Below are 22,406 nucleotides of genomic sequence, written 5' to 3' on the forward strand. Positions count from 1 at the left end.
TATTCCCACTAGGCTTCAGCGTCTTGATTGTTGAAAGCTGTCGTTGTTTTTAAAGCAGAATTAAATGTATGCAAATCTGTTCTAATTGAAATCAACTTTTGCTGTGCTGCTTGAGGAGGGCTTTGAGTTTCCAGCGGAGGAGAGGACTGATGGGTATTTTTCTTGGGATTTTCTACCTTTTTGCTGAAATTTTTATTCCGTTTTAAAATATTCTTCTCGCTTGCTCAGTTTAATCTATTTAACTCCATGGGGACTCATGCTGCTTGAGACAGGCTGGATTACACCATTATTTTTACATATGTGGAGGACCAAACTCTGGGCAGAAAGGGGACCAGTACTGTGAAATGATCATGAAATGTGTCTTGTTACAGGGGGGAGAAGGAAGAATAAACAATAATTCACTCTTACAAAGCTTTATTATTTTTTTTTCCTGGGGTAGCAAACTCTCCTGTTTCCCTGCAAGCCCCAGCTCCCAGAGTCATAAGATCAGGCAAAAATCTCAGCTTTTATATGCTGAGAGAGGACTTCCCAGCTGTCTGGATTGCGGAGAAGAGCTGGACAGTGTTGAGCTCTAAAGGCTTAATAGTGGGGAAGCCAAGAAAGCGAATGAGTAGTTTAGGATTTCTGAATGTCTCACCATTTTTTAAGCTAATCCAGTCATTTGGGGATTTTGGCTCGTCTTGCTCTTCCAAGAGCCTGGATCACACTCTCCTGTGATCCTGTCGGGAAGTGATTTTATTGAGTTCAGCCTATAAAATCCGGCTATGTGTCTTACAGCAGACGTGCATAAATATCTGCCCAGGCATGCAGACCGCTCTGGCCTGTGATGCCTTCAAAAATCCCAATGTGGTCCAATCCAGGGGTTTTATTTGCTTGATTTGGGGTAAATTCCTCTCCAGCAGAAATAAGTTTTTCATGCACACGTTTTTGCAGGGTGCAGCTGAGCCCAGCAGCACCCTATTCTGCTTTATTATTTATTATCCACTGCTTGGTCCTTTCAGGCATACAAGAGGAAAACAGAAGCCGCGAAGAAGGAGTACCTGAAAGCCCTGGCAGCGTACCGAGCCAGCCTCGTCTCCAAGGTACAGCCCACGCTTGCACGGTCACTGGACGTGGCAATGCTGTATTAGTTGCAAGTCACAGGACTCTCTGGGGAGGAGCAAGTTTATAAGCAATACAGTGTGATTGTGCTATCAGAACTGATATCAGTGTTAGCCACCTTCCCAAGGTGCTAAAAGAAATGCTCTGCAGCGCGGTGAGGGCAGGCGCCAGGCTGCCTTCTGCCTTTAGCACCCTGAAACAAGACCCCGCTTTGGGTTGTCTTCGTCAGCAAGGTGTCACAGCAGGGGAGGAGCGTCCCTGCTTGGGGATGAAGGGGTCCCTGCTGCCTGTCCCCACCGCCGGTGGCTGTTCCTCGCCCAGCTCTCAGGGTGTGAGTGCAGCAAACGAGGGAGCGCTGGCGAGGGCAGGAGGACGAGGCTCACTGTGGGTGACACCGGGGACTGGCCCCGGGGGAAGGTGACACACCAACCCTGGGCTCACTGGCCAGCGCTGGGCAGCAGCCAGGTGCCAGCATCCTGCCTGCACCCTGCTCCGGGCACTTGGGCTGTTCCAGCTGCTCAGGACCCTGGATCCTGCTTCTCCTATGAACGCTCAGCTGAGAGCAGGGGTTTTAGGGAGTAAGACCCATTACTGCAGGTTGATGAGCACGTGAGCACATACATGCTTAATGCACTGCTGTCAGGCAAAACCCAGAGAGCCCATTTCAGTGACTAATAGTGAACTATAGGGGATTTCAGGCTCATATGGGAACTCCCAGTGCTGCAAGGCTGGACCTGGGGTGGCAATGATGGGCCAAGTCCTGCCCATCCCGATCCTCCAAACGTGAACGCCCATCCCAGGCGCCCTGCCCTCCTCCATGCCTTCAGAGAGGGGACACGGGCATTTGCTGCCTGTGAATTTGGGGTGGCTCCTGCAGAGCTCGTAGGCTTGCTGGCTCAGGGGGATGTGCTGCCCTTGGGTTGTGAGTCTGTGTATCAGGCTGTTTTCCCTTCAAAGCTTCCCCTTGGTACTATACCACACCCTCAGTACTTAATCATCGCATTCAGCTGCAATGGGAAATAATGTGATGTCCCAAATCAACCATCACGTGCAGGATCCATGTGATTGTGGTGGTGGGCTGGAAAGGCTCAAAGCCCCTGTACAGACATGAGCACTGTTAGCTGTCTTAACTTGTAAACAGAACAGCAGCAAGGACAGAAAAAGGGAATGGAAAGGACTGTTTGGGGGTTTAAAAGCTCTTCTTGGTCCCGCTGGGAACCTCTGAGGGTCTTGCCTTGAATGTGCCTAGCAGCCATGTGGGGCAGGTAGCATGGAAGGCATGGAGCCACCACGCCCGGTGGGTTCATCTTTTTCCAGTTTCTCCAATGGCCAATTCTTTGCAGAAGAGCAACTTCGTTTTGAGTAAAACAGCACAGTGTGATCCTGGCTGCTGGGTGAGAAAGGATCTGAAGTATCATTACAGAGCCCATAGCAGGACAAAAACCTCATTGTCCGAGCCAGAAAACGTCCCGTTGTTCTTGTCTTTGTCCTGCAGAAATGAGGCCACCATTGTCCTGTGCATTATAGACCCCACCAGGGCTGCAGGAATGCACGAGATTAGGAAAGCAGAGTTTTTACAATCCCATTCATTCTCTATTGGAAGCAAAAGTGATTTTGTCACCCACCTATGTGGACCTAAGGAGTGAGCTACAGGGAGGTTGTTTGCCTCCGCACCAGTTAATGCCCCACCGGTGCTCCAGGCTCTGCTGAAGGCACGGTTGAGTTACTGGACTTCAGTTTCCCAGGTGTGGATACTGCACCCAGCCTGCGGTCACCCAGCGAGCCGCAGGGCTGGAAGTGCATGTGCTGGCTGGTGGGAGAGGAGCAGGAGCCGTGGGGAGTCTGGGTAGCTCGGTTGGACAGACGGACATCTCGGGACACATAACGATGTTTCCTCCCTTCCTTCCTCATCACCTTCCGTTCTGTTTTCCCACAGAGCTCTGCTGACCAGGGGGAGACGAAAAGTGCCCAGAGCAATCCACCTTCCAAAATGATCCCCCCCAAGCAGCCCATGTACCCGATGCCACCACAGGCTTCCTCACCTTACCCCGGCCTGGGCTCATTCCTGTCCCCGTCGGACCTGCAGAACTACCGTGGCCACCCCCACCCCAGCCTCTCCAGGACCCTCACCTCCAAACCCATGCTGCCCAGCATCAGTGCCTCCCCGCCACCCTCCTTCCAGATCAGCCCCCCCCTCCACCAGCAGCTCTCCTTGCACCACCCGCAGAGCTCCCTCCTCAGCCAGCCCCTCAGCATGCAGCAGGTCCCCCAGCAGCCCCTCCTGTCCCCCCCCATGGCACTACAGGTACAGCCCCCCATGAACGCCTCGCCTCCCGGGCAGCAGGTAGGTGCTCAGAGGGAGAGCGGGTTTGCGGCATGAACTGCACCATTTCCCCGCTTCTTGTTGGGTCTGCTGGTTTCTGGGTGGTTTGGGGATGTTGGGTGTCAATGTTGTCCCCAGGGGAGCCTTCTCCTGGCTCCATCACCCTGCAGATCTCATAGTTCAGGGGTGACACTTTCAAGAGTGCTGAGCTGGAAGCACAAGCACCCCACAAATGGGGCAGATTTGTGCAATGTAGCAGTGAAAGCTCTTTCAGTGGGGGAAGATGTGGGAATTGGGCATGCCCCTGGTAAAAGCTCCTTGTGCACCTGGTCCCCTAGCCTTGTCTGGTCATCTGAAACGATGGGTTGGATAGTCAGTGAGAAACCCCTCTCATGATATTTCTGAGAGAAGGAGGGACCGGAAGGGCATGGGATAATAGCAGGGATCCAGGGGAGGGGGTGTTGCCAGGAGGAGGAGAAAAAGGATAGAGGGAATGTCACAAACAAAATATAAAATCAGTATTTGTCCAAAAACTGCCTGGCAATAGGAGAAAATCACTTCTGTGGCAGAGAGCCAAGAACATGCAACGTGTGCTTGCGTATATGCTTATACTAACAGCGTAGCAGCAAAGCAAATCCTATAGACTGGTGCTATGAATGTGAAAAACCTGCTGAAGCAAACCATGCCCAGGCTCAGCCCAGCAGCCCACGCTCAGGGAGCCAGCCTGCAGGGTCAAAGTCTCTCCTCTTTAAACCTGCTACTAAGAAAATACATCTGGAGGAAAAATTGGCTATAGCAGAAAACATTTCCTATACGTTATAGAGAACTTGCCAGTATACAAAGTAGGAGACGAGTGGTTTCCAGAGTTTCTCCATCTGGAATATGAACTGGACGAACTATTCACAGTGGAGGACATATGCTCTGAATTCACAGCTGCTACCATTTACTTGATGATACTTTTAACTGTAGTATTCACCCAGCTGGCTGAATAATTGTGTTTCACATGTTTGCTAGCCATGTATCACAAAATTCGTACAGTACTTTAGCAATGAACAAAGCTTTTTTTCCCCGTAATGTGACCTATTCAATTTGGGGCTAACTTTGAGAAAACAGAAATTGTTAATTTGGGAACAGATAGTTCAGTGGAAGACAACCAAAGGAGAGCAGGGATGTGGGAGCACAGTTATCCCTGACCATAATAAAAAGACAGCACATGTGAGAAGGTCAGATCCTCAATCAGATTTTGATTTCCAGCCTGTTCAGGGTTTCCCAATTAACTTCTCCAGCACAGTGACTGGGCTTTGGCTCTGCATAAGCGAAAGTGGCTTCTGTAATTCAGTGATAGTCCAGAAATGAGCAGAAAAGGGGATCCTCATAATCACTTTAATTGGGGTAGTTGCTGTTGCTGAAGGCAGGATTTTGTGAAGCTTCATTACACATATGTTTGATAATAAAAAATTAAAAGTAAAAAAAAAAAAAACCAGCAACAACAAAAGCCCACTGCCCTAATTTGGGTGTTTTGGAGAAAATCATATTCTTGGTCAGGTAACTACCATGACTCTTGTTTATATACATTGCCTAATGTAACCTAATTAAGCCAACCCCCAAAAATGGGGAAAGCTAATTAGTTTTCAGATAAAACAGTCCCACAGCATCCTTGTTAGATCACCAGCAGTGACAGCTGATGGAGAGAGCATTGCTTGTGTGGATGTTGCTTACCTTGTTACTGTCCATGACGATGGGGTAACGCATTACTGCAAAGGCAGCTGCAGTTGAAGTGGAAAAATGATGTTGATTGCCAGCATGCTGATGCAAAGGCTTTCATGGCCATGGGTCTTCTGCAGCTGCTCACCACCCCCTGAGGAGGCAGGTCCTGAAAAACAAGAGCGGGGAAGAGGGACGTCAAACAGATGTTGCTGTGTTGACACCTGCTTGCAACAACTCACACTCCGGAAGGTCCCACCGCGGTGGTTTCGGGTCTCGGGCTTGAACCTGCTGCTGTACCTGGGGCTCCCCCGCCCTCTGCACTGCCGTGTTTTTGGGGCAATGCATGTAAACGTGTTTATGCAATGTTATTAGATCTGCTGTTTCTCCTGCTATGTATACTCCTGTAACCTTTCCTTTCCTTTCTGCCCTGCAGGACTTCTCACATATTTCGTCTGAGTTTCAAAACAGTGTTGGACCCCGTTCGCCTGGTGCATCAAACCCTCCAGGAAGCACTGAGTGGGACAACGACTACCCCAGCAGAGAGTGTGGGATTAACCACTGCAGGCCAGTAGACAAAACAGCACATTGCTAATGCACTTTCCGTTGTCTGAACTGACAGTGTACAACAGCTGAGAATCTGCCCTGAAAAGTACAGCAAGTTGGTAGGCTAATGACGGTCAATGAAGTCCAAGGTTTCCTCTTCTCTATAGGCTCACTGAAGTGATGCTATGGAAGCAGGTAGCTTAAAAATCACAGATAAATTCTTCGTTGGGCATGAAGAGATTTCTTTTTTTTGTGTGTGTTTCCATCCCATTAGCAATAAATGAGTTTGACATGTTTCCTTCTAGAGCAGACAGGGAAGCCCAGTCTCCCAAGCAGAGTCTCTGGAGGTTTGAGGGTGGCCATGTCCATAAGCAATGTCTTTCTCTTCCTAAAGTGATCACCCTTATCGCTGAGGCCACAGCCTCCTCTAACTGTCTCTAGCAATGGGTCCCTTATCGGTCCTGGGGTTTAACCACAATAGGGCACAAAGCCTCATCCTCCCAAGAGCCGCACAATGCTCCGGTCCCCTGCACCTTGTCGGAAAAGGCCGCCATCTTCTGCACAGATCTTCCCCCTTATGCCCTACAAGCTCTGGCATGAATGTGCCAACATAAAGGTTTGCTCGGATTCCCCAGTAAATAAAAACATCAGGATAGTCGCAAAGCTGGGGAACAGCAAGGGTGTGAAAGCCATTTCCAGCTTCTGCCTAATCCACTGCTCTTGGCTCAGCAATAATAGTTTGGAGACTGCTATTGTGCTCTGTAAAACAGGTATGTGGTTTGCTGGGAGAGCAGGTAGGGAAGGAGGCTTGGTAGCTTCTGAGTATTGTTTGATTTGCTTCAAGTACTGGAACATAGTGCTTTCACTGGAGATAATAGCAAGCTCCCAGCCTTTTCAGAGCACAGCTCCTGTCTGTGCCAGCAGTGCACTTACAATTGCTGGGCTGGGCACGGACTGTACAGACATTTATTTCTTTCAGGGAAATAAATAACTTGCTGAGCCATTAGAATATCGCTGCTGTCTGCCTGCCTAAGGGTGTTCAGCTACGTGGATTGTTCTGGGCTCTGCCGGTGACCTTTGTGTGGTCCTTCCTCAGGTCTCTGCAGACAACCCGAAAGAAGGAACCTGTTTGGGACCTGATGATAAAAGTCACTTTAGATGCTGTGGGCAAAATGCTAAAGATGCTCGGATGGTTATGGCACATGGATCCCAGTTTCCAGAGGTGCTAAGCAGAGGCAGTTCCCACAGAAATTAGCCCCCCTAGAGATAAGCATCGCTACTTAGGGGATCAGCTGGGAAAACACGTGATTCCCTCTGCAAATCCCACTGCCTGGGCCCCATGCAGAAAACTCAGGGTACTCTAGAAACGGGTGAAACGCTCCCATAGTAGTCAAGATTGAGTTTTGTGTTGCTAAAACAAGCTCTGTGACATCTGGCTGGAGTGCCGTATTGTAAGCAGAGGGCCCATGCAATTCATGATCAAAGCTCATGCATTTCATGCCTTTGTCACAGCAGAAATATCAAATTTCATGGGTTTATCGCAGCTTCCTGGAAAAAAAATCATTCTAAAACCAGACAGATTATGCAGAGACTTCCAGATAATTATTAGAGTAGATTATAGCAATGAACTCAGATGGATATAGATCAGTACTGCAGAGAGTGCTTAGTGCACCGAAAAATGCCGTCATCTGTGTTAAGGAAGGAGCCCATCTCCTGTGACTAGAGACACACGAGCTGCTGGCAGCCCAGCTCCCAAAGCTGGTTTGTTCTCGTTTTATTGTAAAGCCTGGTGCATCAGCAGTGCCATCACCTCCTGCTCCTGCTAGCCCCTGGTATTTGCTGCCGAAGTGCATGCTTTGCATTGCTTGTAGCACCCACACACATTTGCGGGACCGCAGCCCCGGTGTGTCTCAAGGTTACACTCATGTCAAGAAAAGAGGTGATCTGGTTCTCACCATCCTCCTGTCTGTACTGCTTTCTCCAATGTACTTTGCACTGATTTGCAAGCAACATTCAAAGTTACCCGTGGGCTCCTCTGCGGCACCTTGCCATGAGCTGGGTGTGAGGGTGCCGGGCGAGCTGTGTGCCTGAGCGGCCCCGGCAATCAGCAGGACTTAAGCAAAGCAGTGATAAAGGGAAGGCAGATCTTGTTGGGTTTGATTCATCGGTGCAGTTTTAGGTATAATCGGGAAGTCTCTGGATCATGTAATTGCCCATTTCAACCTCAAAACTGCATTCAGCTTAATTGCAATTAATGCAGCACTCTGAGGAGCAAAATCAGCAACTGGCTGGAAAGAAAAAGGATTATTTTCTGTTATGATGTGAATCAGCTGTAGAGTCCTAGATTCCTGAAAGAGAGGATCGTACCAACCTCCCCAGCACACAGGCAGTCCTGTCTTGCACACTGGATTAGGATTTTTGTTTCATGTGTGACCTTGATATTTCTTTAGCTTCCAACATGTGTTGGCACTGGGTTAGCTGGGGTAAAACCTCCTAATCCTACGTTTTCTTTTGGTTTTGTCATCCAGACAACTTCTGAAAAACTAACAAGGTTGTCTTTCTCTCTCTCCTTCTCCACCTAATAAGGGAACTGCTGTACGTTGGTTTTTTGGTTTTTTTTTTTCCCAGCCTATCAGTGCTAGTTAAAATGCCATTAAATGACACTTCTTCCCTTATACGTCTCAAATTCTAGAATCCTCTGCGCAGGCACTCCTTAATTCATAAATCAGCCATGTTAGAGAGAGAGTTTTAAATGTTTCTTAGCTCATGCTCTCCCCATTCTTAATGATTTTGTGCTTACTGACTTCCATCCAATTTTCCTAGCTCTTTCTAGGCTTAAGCCCAAGCTGTCCTAGACTGCTAGCAAAGACACAGGTAGCATTTCTCAGTTCCTGCTTAGTATATGACTATCACTTCCCACAAGCAATTGCAGCACACAATTTTATTGCTTTTTGCCATCGTATCACAAACTACTCTTATAGTCCCCTGTCTCCCTCACCTGACAGCCTTATTTTTGCACTTGCTCTTTCCCACGGAACACCTGTGTTTTGCAGTGGCTTTCTCCAAGGGAACTACCTCACCTGTATCAAGAGTGCAGCTTGGTTTACAATCGCTTGCAAATCTTTCTGAATTCCTCGAGGCACCTCACTTGTTTTTTCTGCCCTGTCTTCTGATCATAACTCTTCCCATACCAAAGCTGTCTTCAGGGTTTCGTTTACATTTGTCTCCTAGCATTTAGGTATTTTGGTGATAACACTGAACTGGATTCATCTTTCTATATCCTTCCCCTCATTTGCAAGACACGGATTAGGTTCTTTTTGGGTTACCACCATTTAGCAACTTTTCTGCCCTCTTCCCACTCTCCTTTGGGCCAGAAGATGGGACGCTCTCAGTTATGCCTTGTCCAGACGCACAAAACCGCGTACAGCCACTTCACCGGGGCACTTATAACCTCGCTAATTCCTGCTAACGATGAAGGGATCCTCTCCAAATGGGGGAATTTTCCAAATCAGAAACTAAATGAGCAAACACTGTAAAAAGGCAAGGATAAACCATCACAAATGCACTTAGTTTGGATTCAATTATTTATGGTAATACTTTGTAATGAACTGGGAAATGTTCTGTAGCATATTTTGTAAAATTAATGAAGTTTTAGTACTGGAATACCTCACTGCTGCTCAGTGGCATTAAATCTTTGCTGAGTGCAGTAGGGAAGACTCTGCATTTTAAATGCAGATTATAAAATGTGGAGATTAATGAAGTGCGGACTTGTCTGCACTCTATCAGAAGACAGCTCTATCAACAACAGCATTACCTTGCTGTCTGCTATCTCCCTGTTATTCCACTCATAAGCACACCCACACCAGAATCTCCCAAAGCTTTGTAATGTTCTTCACCACCTTTTAAGGCCAAGATGTCTTTATGGAGCCAGTGATGTTTGCATCAGGTCTGTGTAGATGATAAACCCATTAAAATGCCTGGATTTCAGAGCAAAACCCACATAGGGTGTCAGCCAGGGGAGAGGGACTTCAGCCACTCCTCTCTCTACTACGTCCTGAAAAAAGAGCATCTGGGCTCCCTCGTAGGACACTGCTGATGGCAAGTTAAAAGTGCCAGCCAGGCCACGTGGAGGGTTGAAGCACTGGGTACTACGGGCAGGGAAGGGAGCGATGATCCCTACCTGCACACCTTGCTGTAGAGCCGTCCACACGTGGGGTATCTCAGTGGTGTAAGCTGGCCTCCCTCTCCAGGACACACCTGGATCTCTTGAAATCAAAGTCATTGCTTCAATAACGTGATCAATTCAAGATCTGGTGGGCCAGGGATGTGCAGAGCACACAGCCTGGCTGCTGTCCCGCCAGCCCTCCTCCGTCGCCTCGTGGGAGTAAGGCAGCACCACAGTCTTCCCTGGGTTCCTTGTACCTCCTGCTGTCTTCATCAGACCCACGAGAAAGACCAGCTAATCCTGCTGTCTCAGAGATTTTTTTCCCCTGACTTCCTGATTATTAATTTTTCTGGTTGTACTTACTTTGGGAGAGGAGGAAAGAGGCATTGAGCAGATGGTGTCTCCTGCTCCCATGCTTTTCAGCCATGAAACTTATATCAATCCTCCTGGACACCTGCAAGCATCTTCAGGCATAAGACCCTCAATTATATTTTTGATACCCCCTGCTCCTTATGCAGTGTCAGAATGACACATTTTATCCAAAAGCAATTTTCTAAATCTCCATGGCTTAGCCTAAGTGCAGTGTGTGATGAAGGGGGCTGGTGGCCAAGGGGCTGGTTCCAGGCACAGCGCTCCACAGCCCGATGGTGGAGCTGGTACCAGCATCACGCTGGCGTGCTCTGCAGGGAAATCCAGAGTTGGCCCTCCCCTGCAGCCCCAGCAAGAGCAAAAATTAAGCCACAGGAAGGCATTTATGTCTTAGCCCTTATTGTTGAAATTCAGGAAGAACTAAAATTGCACCAGGCTCTTACTCTTAAGTGCCTTCTGCTTGGTTCATGTCTGCATACCCATGCCTCGCTGCAGACCATCTTATGTTTTGCGTTATGGAGTGCAATAAAAGCCATGGCACGGCTAAAAACGGGTGTGTGACCAGGCACGCAAATGCGAATTTCAGCTCCCCCAGGCTGTTTCCCTGCCCATCTCACCTTCTGCCTCTCGTTTCTCTTACAGCATGCTGCCAAGGGACAAGGCACTCTACCTCACCTAAAACTCAACATCTCTTTTCGAGGAGGCTCAGACGAAGGACACTTGAGAGGGTCTATCTTACAGACTACCCGGAGAAGCACCGAGCAAGTCGTATGGACGAGAGAGCTACCACTGCACCTCGTCGCTGGCTTCATTTCCAGGCTCTAAGAGCAGTTTTCTTCTATTATTTTTGAACTCTAAAGTCTACTTTCCATGGAAGCCCAAAACCTCATAAATCATGAAGAACAAAAAAAAAATAAATAAAAAAATGAAATAAATAAACACAAAAACAACAAAAAAATAAACTAAGGACACCATTTTTCTGCTTGCCATCAGCTTAGCTACAGACTATTTTCCTAGTGAACTGCTTTTAGACGCAGCATAGGCCCAGGTCTGGTGTCCTACAGCATTAGGCCAGCTCAGTAGGAGGAAGCACTCTTTTGACTTGCTAACAGCACTAAACTTTGTGCAAGAAAATGTGAAGTTTGTGTGAATATTGTACATGCAAAGGCCTTGGATGTCTGGCAAAAAAAAATACAAAAAAAAAAAAACTATTGCTAGGTAGGTGGGGGGAGAGAGCAGAAGGCAAAATACGAGAGGAAAAATGTGAAAAAGACCATGAAAATATAATTTGTTGGATAGTTGTAAGTAGTTTACTAAGTGTTTTAGAGCTGTGCTAAAGACATCTTTAAGATTTTTTTGTGAAAAAAATTAGTAGTTTACTTTATAGTAAAAGCATTTTATATTAATTGTAGCACATTTTTTAGTTATACATAGAAGGGAGATGTGTATAAAAAAAACAACAAAAAAGCCTGCCAAACTTGTTTCTATTATTTGTACAGCAAGAAATGGACAATTTATATCCATGTTGTATGGCATTATTATATTTTTTCTGCCATATGTCCATCTATTTAAAAATTGCTGACAATGATTTTTGTCTATTTATGAAAAATTAGAGAGCATAATTACAGTTTCTCATAAGGTGCATTTTTGGGTTTATTTTTTATTTTGTTTGACAGTGCTGCTTTCGCAGCACCTGGCACATTCAGTTCACAATGCTTATCTTACCTTTCTTTATAATAAAACATATGAAAAGTAGAACTGAACCAGTCTCTCCTTATTCTGGGGGCAGACCCTGGAAACGTCCCAGCCAGCGAGGTCCCTGCCTTGTCCTTGTCCTCCTCAGCTTTCCCATCCCTCGCTCCTCTCCCATCACATTCTCACTTGCTTTCGCTTTCTCCCCCCTTGCTCTGGGCCAGTACTACTTAATTAAATGTACCCGCGACCATCCCCAGCAATGAAAGCAGTGGCAGACAAGCATCTTTCTTTCATTTTCTTGGAAAATGCCAACTTTACACTCAGCAGAGGGTACTTTCTTTTCTTAAGCAATAACTTCTTGCCCTATGCATTTACTAACAAAGCTATCCCATGCCCCAGCCCTGTCAATCCTCCTCCCTTCTGCCAACCCTTCAGCAGACAGAAAAATGGCCTCACAGACATGGGGATCACCAAGCTCCCTGGTGGCCACCAGGAGCCCCATTTCCAATTTTTCCTAGGAAGCTTGGATGAAAAGGACATGAAAAGGATGGAAAATTCAAATGGTGTAAGGATGGAACTGGCATTTCCATCCTTCCGTAGCAGGGATGGAAAATTCAAATGCCATAAAAAAATAACATGATGTGAAATTTCACACCTTAGGCCACCTCTCTGGAGGAAACCTGCTAATTAATGTACCATTTGAAGCCCATTTGTAGACACAGCTTGGCCGTAGGAGTCTCACCATATTGTTGTCTCACTAGCACACAAGTTACTGTCATTTAGATAAGGCCCAATTTCTTCCAGTGTGCGTTTAAATGGAAACATGTGAAGCTGGGGCATGGCTGTCTTTCTTTCTCATGCAATTTGGGGTGCTGGGTCTCGTTCAGGCCCAAATGCCACAGCTAAGATCCTATTTTTCCCTACTGCTACCCGTCTATGATGAAAGTGGCCTTAACATTTATATTCTCCAACGACTTGAAATAACTTTTTTAAGCTTTCAGACCATTTTAATAAACCAGGGAAGAGCTCACCCTACAGAGTTAAGGGGTTTTTTGATGAATTAAATGGTTGTTTTCATCGCCTAATGGTTTTACATATGCTACAAAATCTTGCTGCCATGCCCTGTGCCTATTGCAGTAAGTCCCCGTTAGAATACCAAGCCCCAGTTCTTGCTGGCCCACAGGCCACTGGGCAGGGCAAGGAACACATGGTGGGAGTTGTCCTGCTGTGTCCTTTGGTTGACATCTGCTGTTGCATCATCCCACACACTCTGCTGGCACATTAAACAAGACCCACCCCAAAATCCCACCCAGAACCTGCCTGCTCTGGATGGGGCAATGAGGAAGGCCTTCTGAGATGGAGAGGTGGTTTGGGGCATGGTGGGTTTGGACAAAGCAGTCCCCAGCAGACCACCCTGGATGCCAGGAGAGGTGGAGATAACAGCACCATGGCAGGAGACCGCAAGTCCCTGGAGCTGCAGGACCCTGCAGAGGCTTGCAGAAATCCAGGCAGGTCACAAAGTCCTTCTGCAATCAGCCTGACATAAAATCCATGTTCTCCTCCACTTCTGGGGCCATCATAGTGTTATCGCAAGGCGACTGAGTGGCAGTCCTCTCTGCTGAGAACATTTGCTTTCTCGGCATGAGACAGAGACGTGAAATCAAGATGTAACTCTGTGAATCAACTTTCATTAGAGCAGTTACACTTTTAACCCCAAGCTTCCTGCTCTCTGCAAGTATAAACAGAAAAAGTGCCTGTTCCTTGTCCCATTGCCCATGGTGACTCTATATTTTATTCTGGTATAAGCACAGCAAAATCTCACAAACGCAGCACAGCAGCTGTGGAGATGGGCAAGCGAGGAGAGCGGCTGGATAAAGCTATAAATGTGGGACTCTTCCTTGCTGGTGGCCAGCATACGGCCATGAAGCTCCCCTTTTATCTCTGTAATCTTGAGCCATTGGAAAATAAAATGAGGAGCATAAAACTTCCTGAGGAGAAGCACGAGCAATAACATCTCAGCCCAGCTTGGCTAGCCAGTGGTGAGCAGATAATTACTCTGCAATATCAGAGCCAGGAGAGTTCTTCCAAATATGCAATTATTAAAATGGGGGGGGGGGGGGGGGGGGGGAGAATAGGACATTAAGATGGAAACCTACCCTGAGTTATCACAGCAAAGAGATAGAACTTATTCCAGTGAGAGTTTCTGAAATGTTGTTTTTTTTTTCTGTGTAGCAGGTAAGTGGCCTTGAGACTCTGAAATCACAGGGAAGCCGTTTCCAGCCCTGGGATGAGATCTGGAAGAGGTCTTCACTGGCAGCTTCACATTACACCAGGTCCCTGTGCTTTGCCTTTTCTGAAGGAAGGTACCCGTCCACGATGCCCAGTGGACCTGCGCCCCAGCAGGCAGCCCCCGGCTGCATCATCTTTGTGTCGCTGTGATGGTGGCTTTGAAGCCATTCAAAAGCCTCCACCAAGAAGGTCTTCTTGGTGGCAAGGTGACCTTGCCAACTCAGGATTGACTGTGCAAGGCAATACCCATGCTTTTAACGACTTTCTAGCCAGCCTACCAATGTTACTGTGGGCTGCCTCTTCTTGTCTGCGGGCAGGCGATGGCAAAGGGCTGGTGGCTGCCACAGGGCAGCCGTGCAGGGCACAGTGGCCAATCTCCAGCTGCGGCAATGCAGGAGCCGCCTCGGGGATGCAGGGCAGTTGGCTATTATAGAGCCCAGGGCACTAATGAGAAATTGTGAGATGTTCCAGACCACTTTAAGCCCTACTAATCTCTAAATTTGCATGATGGCAGCTGCGCTTAAATGGTATTCCAGTTGTTGGCTGTCATGTACCTGGAATTGCTCCAAGGAAGCAACTGGGAGCCAAGCCTCCCATCCACCAGCACAGCTGGCTCACGAAGTGCATCCAATCTCCACTAACAGGTTCAGCCCCAACCCCACGGGCGGGCAAGGGCGAGCACCCAGGGGCAATGGGCCGGGCAGCAATGGCATGGCTGGGTGAGCCTCTCCTTGTTCTGAACCCTTGGTCTATTATTAACTTTAGTAGAAAATGTGGTAGCTGGGTCTGCAGAAACCATCTGATCACCCCTTGCACCTCAGGGCAGGGTCAGCTCTTCCTAAACCCTCCCTGTGTGCATAACCTCCCTTTAAAAAACCTTTAAATTCCAGGCAGATAACCTGAATCTCTCTCCCTACAAACCAAATTCCTTGCTTTTGAACATAGGGAAGAATTTATTGCTTTCCTTGTTGCAGTAATTTTTTCTGTATTTGAAGAAGGATATAGTCTCCCCCCCCACCTCCTCTCCTCCTGCCTGAGCCATTGCAATTGCAGAGCTCATGCTCCCAGGCAGGACGAGCGGTAGCGCTTCCACTTTTAGTCAATAAGCACCAGCTAGATCCTCAACAGGCTCCAAAACAGCTTTGGGGCAGGAGGCTCACAGGGCAGACGCGCTCTGCGGTGCCATGGGGGAGGCAGGACCCAGGCAGGTGTTCCCAGGCGTCAGGCTAATGATGGAGAGGGAAGTTAAGAGGCACGGGCAGGGAGAGACCTGGCTAATTGACTTTGGTTTATGAAGATGTAATTAGCAGCACTGTAGGATGTAATGAGGAGTTTAACAAATCTCGTCAGCAGGATCTCAGCAGTGTTAACCCTTCAAGCGCAGGGACTCAACCCTCCCGGCTAGCCCACTCAGCCCCGGTTGTGATGGGATGGGGTGCCTCCGGACGGTGATGCCCGGCTCCCACAGAAACAGGGATATCCACCAACATCTCATCACCCCACTGGGATACAGCCTCCTGCATTCCTGGGTTGTCCCATGGGCTGGTGGTATGCAGAAAGGGCCTGGTGGTATGCAGAAAGGGCCTGGTCTTTGCCTGTGGTTCTGCCTTAGGCACCACCCCGAGCTGTGCCCACAGCACAGGGCGATGGCCACAAATGCCCCAGCAGTGGTGAGGTGGGAGTGGAAGGCAGTGGGAGGACAGTTTGTCTTTGTTACATCTGTGTTATTATTATTCAGATGATGGAATGGAAGGGAAAACAGTCCTGACAAGCAATACTGAAAACTTTATGCAAGAAGGATCAAAGGAAAGGACTTCATTTAACAAATCCCAGGACCCTGATGACAGCAGCACGTGCCAGGAGCAGAAGCTGTCTTGTGCCAGCCCCACTTGCGTCCTGGTCCTCCACCAAGGGCAGCTTTGCACCTCGGCAAGTGTCCCCGTTCCCCAAAGGTCCCATCAGGGTTAGAGCTGCTCTGCGGTTCTGGTGGTGAGAGCAACAGTCCTTGCTGTGCTCCTGCTGGAAGCAGAGTGGTCAGACCAAGTTCATGATGAAGGAAACGTGCAACGGTGCTAGGACCCAGCTCCTGGGACAGCCCCCACCTACAGCACTGGGATCCCCAAGCTCACACTCAGCAGTGCCGTGCAACCAGGCAAAGAAGTTGTCTGTTGGACCCAGCATTGGCTGCCCATCACCCCAGACATACCTGTGCTTCACAAAGGTGGTGGCCACCATCAAATACTTCCACCTGCATCATGACCCAGCCCATCGGCACAGGCGTGGGGTCAATGGGTTCCTCACTGCACGGTGCAAGTGTCCGAGGTAGTTGGGATATGAGCCTCATTGGCAGGACCTGCTGCTCTTTGTCTGCCCTCTGCCCACTGCTGTCACATTTCAAGGTGATGGAAAGGCTCTACTCATCGAGCAAACTTGACATGATGCATCTTTGCTATCTTTCTGAGGACAGAAGGGCCCAAAAGAGAGACTGTGTCTTGTGTTGATGAACCACAGTCCGTTTGATTCCATTTCATATGCTCCACCCTGCAGCAGGAGGTTTGTGTGGCCCAGTCCAAAATACTCAGCATCACCTTAGCAGCTAATCACACAGTGCAGAACACAGGCAAAGTACTTACTCCAATACACAAGGATTGCAAAATTATCGGTTTGAACAATGATTTTTGAAGGAGAGAGATGAGAGGAATAACAATTCTTCTGGATGAAGTACTGTGCTGGCCAGAAGGGTAATTTAGAGTCAGATTTGAGATCAGATGTTTTATCACTATAGCCTCAACTCGTCTTGACTTTCAACTGCAATTTGATAAATCAGCGTAATACCTTGGCATGGTAATTGCTGCAGATTTTATTCCTAGTGGGGTTACCTTATTACACTGCAAGCACATTAGAGAGCTTTCTGTTGCTCTGCCATTATTATTTGTGGGGACAGAAGGTCAAATAATGCAGAACTTACTAGGTGGGTATTTTTGCAGATGACACTGGTGAGCTCGTTTGCAGGTATTTGTGCAGCTGAATGACTTGTTGCTCAGCAGCGCTCAGACTCTCTGTCCCAGCACCTCCATGGCTCCTACCAACACACTGCTTTGCTTTTCTGCATGTGTTTATGCTTCCACCATGGCTCCAAGGCAGCAAAAGGCTGGGAACCCAGCAGGGAGTCTCTGCCCACGGTCCTGCTTAATTTCCCTAGGTAGTGCATTACCTATTGCTCCTTCTTTGCCTGAGTGGGATGATGAGATTTCCTAAAGCAAAAAGAGATGCTGTGGGGCTGTGTGCTCTTCTGCCTCCTCCCAGCCGGGACCCTGTGGGAGGCGGGCAGATGCTGCTCGCTATCGCATACCCCCTTGGTGTGGAAAGCCTTGCGTCTCAAAGTCCCCAACCCGTCTCCTTGCCAAGGTCCTCAGGGTCTTCATGCCTCTGCCAGAGCAGATTCCTGCCCTGACTCCCTCACCATATCATGACTCAGAGCCCCCATTCCCACAGCTCCTGGCCCAGAGGTGCCCCCAGCCTGCTCCACCGTCCAGGCACCGCACCACACCTCTGCCGCCATGGCTCTGCAGTGGCTGTAGCCACAACGGAAGGCGACACCTAGACCAGCTTTAGGATGGGGATAAATGAGAAGGTAATGCAAGGAAAGGCCAAGGCCTGGCCCATTTGCATCATGGCCTGATGGTGTGGGGTGTGTGAGAGCATCTGTGTTGCACTCTGACCCATCCATCACTCCAGCACCAACTGCAAACTGACCCACAGAGAAGGACCACAGGGGAGGAATACATCCCTTGGTGGGATTCTGAACATCCCTCCAGTCACTTGGCACGTCCCATTCCCTCATCTCACAGGAGCCTCACTCAGAGTCAGGAGCAAGGACCAGGAGATGTTGCAGGGCTGTCCCTCCCCATGGCCTCGCTTTTAAGGTCAGGCAGCTCATGCACCTGCAGCTGCCTTAAGTCACTGATGGCACTCAGTCATGGCAGTAGAATACAATTCCTCGGCCTGTAATCACATTAAAATTTTATTATGATGAAGCCTCTTGCACTGCAAGTCTGTGGGAAAGAGTAACACTTTTACTGCTCTTCAATATGTAATTAATGTACATTTCATTGCTTTCCAGATGAATTTTTGGTCACAGGAGATAGTTATGACTATAAAATGACAGTTACTTTTGATGGGATAAAGGCTATAGGTCAGTGTCTTCTGCAAAGCCAAGAGAGGCCAGGCGTGCATGCCTTGTGCCGCCTGTCTCCCATGGGGCTGCTGCTTGCAAAGGGAAGGCAGACGTGCCCAGGTCTGGTACAGAGATCCACAGGCAAGGCAGCAATACCCCACTAATAGAAATCCTGAGGTTTGAAGCAGTTGACAGGATTAGCCTGGAGGAAATGAGCAGAATAAGCCCACCTGTTAGAGGCACCACCAGTCTGGTGACAATTTAACAGTAGAAAAATAGCCAGACTACAGAGCCTGAGATGCATCTACCCTAGAGGGTCTTCTGGACTTTGATGTGTCCTCGTCCTCTTCTTAGGCCCATCTGCCCCACGGCTGAGCATCCTGAGCACCATCCCACAGCACCCATACTGCTGGGACAGTGTTCAGCTGGGCAGCTGCTCCACTGCTGGGGTCGTTCTGCTCAACACCTCCTGTGGCTCCCGACAAAGGGGGAAACAAAAAATGCCACCTGTTAGCAATAAATAGTAGACAATCCATAAGGCCTGTTGGTCCCTGAGAAATATCTAAGCAGAAATGGCAATTCCCCTCTAGATTCCCTCCTGATCACCCACAGGCTGGTCATGTCTGGGGGATACGGCTCCCTCAATCCCTGATTCAAACCTGCACTTCAGTCCCATGGGGAACACCAGGACTACTGGTTGCACCCTACATCCGATGGGAGCAAGAGTGAGCAAGGATGGCTGGCGGAGAGAGCCGCGTGGGCTTTCAGACCCATGTCTACAGCAGTCAGCTTTATGCAGTATCCCTTTGTGCTCCATGCTGCACTGGCAGCAGGAATCTTGGGGAGGAGTGGCTGGAGAGCTGTCTGGCGGAAAAGGACCTGGGGGTGTTGGTTGACAGCCGGCTGAACATGAGCCAGCAGTGTGCCCAGGTGGCCAAGAAGCATCCTGGGTTGCATCAGAAATAGCGTGGCCAGCAGGACCAGGGAGGTGATCGTCCCCTTGTACTGGGCACTGGAGAGGTCGCACCTCAAATACTGTGTTCAGGTTTGGGCCCCTCACCCCAAGGCGGCCATGGAGGGGCTGGAGCGTGGCCAGAGCAGGGCAGCGAGGCTGGGGCAGGGGCTGGAGCACAAGGCTGGGGAGGAGCGGCTGGGGGAGCTGGGGGTGCTCAGCCTGGAGAAGAGGAGGCTGAGGGGAGCCCTCATCGCTCTCTGCAACTGCCTGAAAGGAGGTTGTAGCGAGGTGGGGGTTGGCCTCTTCTCCCTAGTAACGAGCGATAGGATGAAAGGAAACGGCCTCAAGCTGCGCCAGGGGAGGTTTAGGTTGGATATTAGGAAAAACTTCTTCACCAAAAGGGCACTCAGGCACTGGAACAGGCTGCCCAGGGAAGTGGTTGAGCCTCCATCCCTGGAGGTATTTAAAGAACGGATAGATGTGGTGCTCGAGGACATGGTATAGATGGACTTGGCAGTGTTAGGTTAACGGTTGAACTCGATGATCTTAAGGGTCTTTTCCAACCTTAACGATTCTATGATTCTATGATTCTAATCTGGTAGCTGGATGTCGAAAGTCAGACTGGCTCTCTCCATCCTGTTGGGGCACATGTAACATGCAGTCATTTCTGTTTCCTGATTAGGAGCTTGTAACTCCCACAATAAAGAGGAGGGCTGGAAGAAGTCCCAGGGATTTGGGATTTCTCCAGGAGACAGAAAGGCTTGGGGGAAGTTAGCAGAGAAACAGGATAAAGGCATTTCAGAACATATTGAACCTTTTTTCTTTTTCTGGAACACACAGACATTCGCTAGATACCGTCTCCGGAAGCACTACACTGCAAGTAGATTTACTGGCTTGGAGCACAGTTTATACAAAATTTTTTCTCTAGCAATTTACACAAAATATTTCTGTAGTTATGCAGGGAGTTTTTATAATTAGAGCCTTATTTGACTACTTTAATTGTGGCTGGTCTTTTGGCAGAGGGCTTGAGTAGTACTATCCTTTAGAGGGCTCGTGCTGTCTCCCACTCACCTGAATGACTGGGGGATATAGAGAAAAACAGGCCACAAGCGCTCCCCCCAGTTTTCCTGCCAACACTCTGGAAATGGCACACAGAGAGGCTCTTTCGGTTTCTAAAATTATGAAAGGAAAAAGGTGGGACAGGACAGACTTGAAGACCTTTTCCACCCTCAAAATGCATCTCCTGGGAGTTTCTTGTATCATGTCAGTCACCGAGCGAGCATTGTGAAGGACCACAGCTTTGCTGCCCTCTCTAGGGAAAGCCAGCCTGTAAAGTGAGGCTGAATAAGGCCCAGAGCAAGTCACAGTAATTGCCCTGACGATGGGCAAAATGAGCCTCAGCCCACAAACAGTCCCACTTGCCACTGTCACCCAGGTGGGCAAGTCCCATCTTCCCCACTGGAGCTTCAGCATTGCTCACAGGGGAGCTGGCTGCTTCCCAGGGCTGTCCCCTTCCCTGGCACCAAAAAGTTGGCTCACAAAAAGCCCCACGCACAAAAACACCCCAAATTTTTGGGGGGTGTTTCTGCCAAAACACCATAGGCATGCAGGGCCTTTCTCAGTAGTCAGTAATTCCACTGGGAACATTCACAGACCAAAGCCTATATCAGGTTTGGGGCTCCAATATCAAGAGAAGAATTAGCTAAATATCTTATTTTGAATAATTGAAAAGCAATCTAAAGTCATGTTGCAAAACAAATGCACAGTTCCCATTTTACAGATTAGAAAATTTTTATTTCTTAAACCCCCTCAGCAATTCAAGACTCTCAGTCAAGAGTTTCATGTTTCTAGGTTGCTTTTTTTTCTTTGACCCCTTCATAACACTGAATGCATTAAAGCAAAAAATGCCCAAGAATTGATTTCTTTTCTTTTCTCTATACTGAAATGTCTCAACACTTCACTTTTTCCTCTTCAAGTTGCCATTTTTACACAGTTGCAGGCATTATTTAAAGCTATAGATTTGAAAGGACTCAAAAACCTGGAGAGAATAAGTCTCCTCTTCCCTATAAACATTTGCCATCCATCCCTTTGTGTTCTCATTTTTGGCACGGGGGAGAGAAGGAGAGAAACAAGAGAGAGAGACGGGAGGAACTGGAGACATGAATAATTTCTTCTTTCTTGAAACCTAAAATGAAAAGAAAATGTGAATACAGAATGAGACATAAACTTTAGGGTTTTTTTCTTTCATCTAGAAATTTCCCATTAAAAGTTAATAATGCACCTCCACTGCATCCTTCTCTTCATCCTCTGACACACAAATCCTTTCCCTCGCAGCGCAGGCAGGAAGGCAGGGGACTGCAGAGCCTCCCGGGGGAGAGACTGAGAACCCTTTTGGGTGTCTCTTGTTCTGGACTTGCATAGACATCAGCACCCTGGAGATACAGTCTCTGCAGGATGCTCCAGGTAGAGCAGCCATGCAATAATCAGTCCGGCTCTTTAAGAGTGGAGTGAGCACAAAATGGGGCATTTCTTCCATGCTTGGATATTCTCCTTGGGGATACTGTTGCTTCATTATAGTGAACTGTATAATATTGCCTTTTGTAGGTGGAAATAGCCATTTTCTGCTTGATGTCAGACCAGAAAGATGACTTTCTGTGGACATAACAAGGCAGAGCCTCAACCCACCTGCAAGTTCAGCTGCTACACCCCTCACTGGGTTCAGTAACAGCAGCCAGCCCACTGATGTTCCTGCATGGTTTAGCATAGATAAAAGCAGGTGAGGATCTTAGCTGGTATGAAGCGTAACTGCAGCACTGGTTTTGGCATACCCTGCGATGAACATGCAGTAGCCATCATCAGATGCTCTCCAGACTCCGTGAGCCTGTCTGTCCTTGGGTCATGCTCACACTTACTCCATAGTTAGCCCCACTGATTGCTTGGGCTGCTCCCCAAAACCCAAAACTTCATGTCTAAGGGAAAGACAACCCAGCCTGTGCACTGCAGGCCTGACTCAAAATGCGCTGCAAGGAACAAATGATCCTTCAGTGCTTTTGGTGGCTTTTAGATCAAGTTACCTTTAAGC

At 48.4% G+C, this 22,406-nt stretch overlaps 1 protein-coding gene across 2 annotated transcripts in view; it reads left to right on the top strand.

Moving 5' to 3' along the window:
- Positions 1 to 11,960, top strand: part of TOX2 (TOX high mobility group box family member 2) — a 156,571-nt gene extending 144,611 nt beyond the window's left edge. For both annotated transcript variants that reach the window (XM_087750362.1, XM_087750363.1), the window contains exons 6-9: positions 1,002 to 1,082; positions 3,038 to 3,445; positions 5,565 to 5,695; positions 10,851 to 11,960. In XM_087750362.1, the coding sequence (XP_087606488.1) occupies positions 1,002 to 1,082; positions 3,038 to 3,445; positions 5,565 to 5,695; positions 10,851 to 10,887 (657 nt within the window). In that variant the 3' untranslated portion in view covers positions 10,888 to 11,960. The remainder of the gene's footprint in view (positions 1 to 1,001; positions 1,083 to 3,037; positions 3,446 to 5,564; positions 5,696 to 10,850) is intronic.
- The last annotated feature ends 10,446 nt before the right edge of the window (positions 11,961 to 22,406 follow it).

The sequence above is a fragment of the Nipponia nippon genome, unplaced genomic scaffold, assembly GCF_047370975.1.
Source record: "Nipponia nippon isolate SJK-2023a ecotype South Korea unplaced genomic scaffold, ASM4737097v1 scaffold_13, whole genome shotgun sequence".
Taxonomy (NCBI): Eukaryota; Metazoa; Chordata; class Aves; order Pelecaniformes; family Threskiornithidae; genus Nipponia; species Nipponia nippon.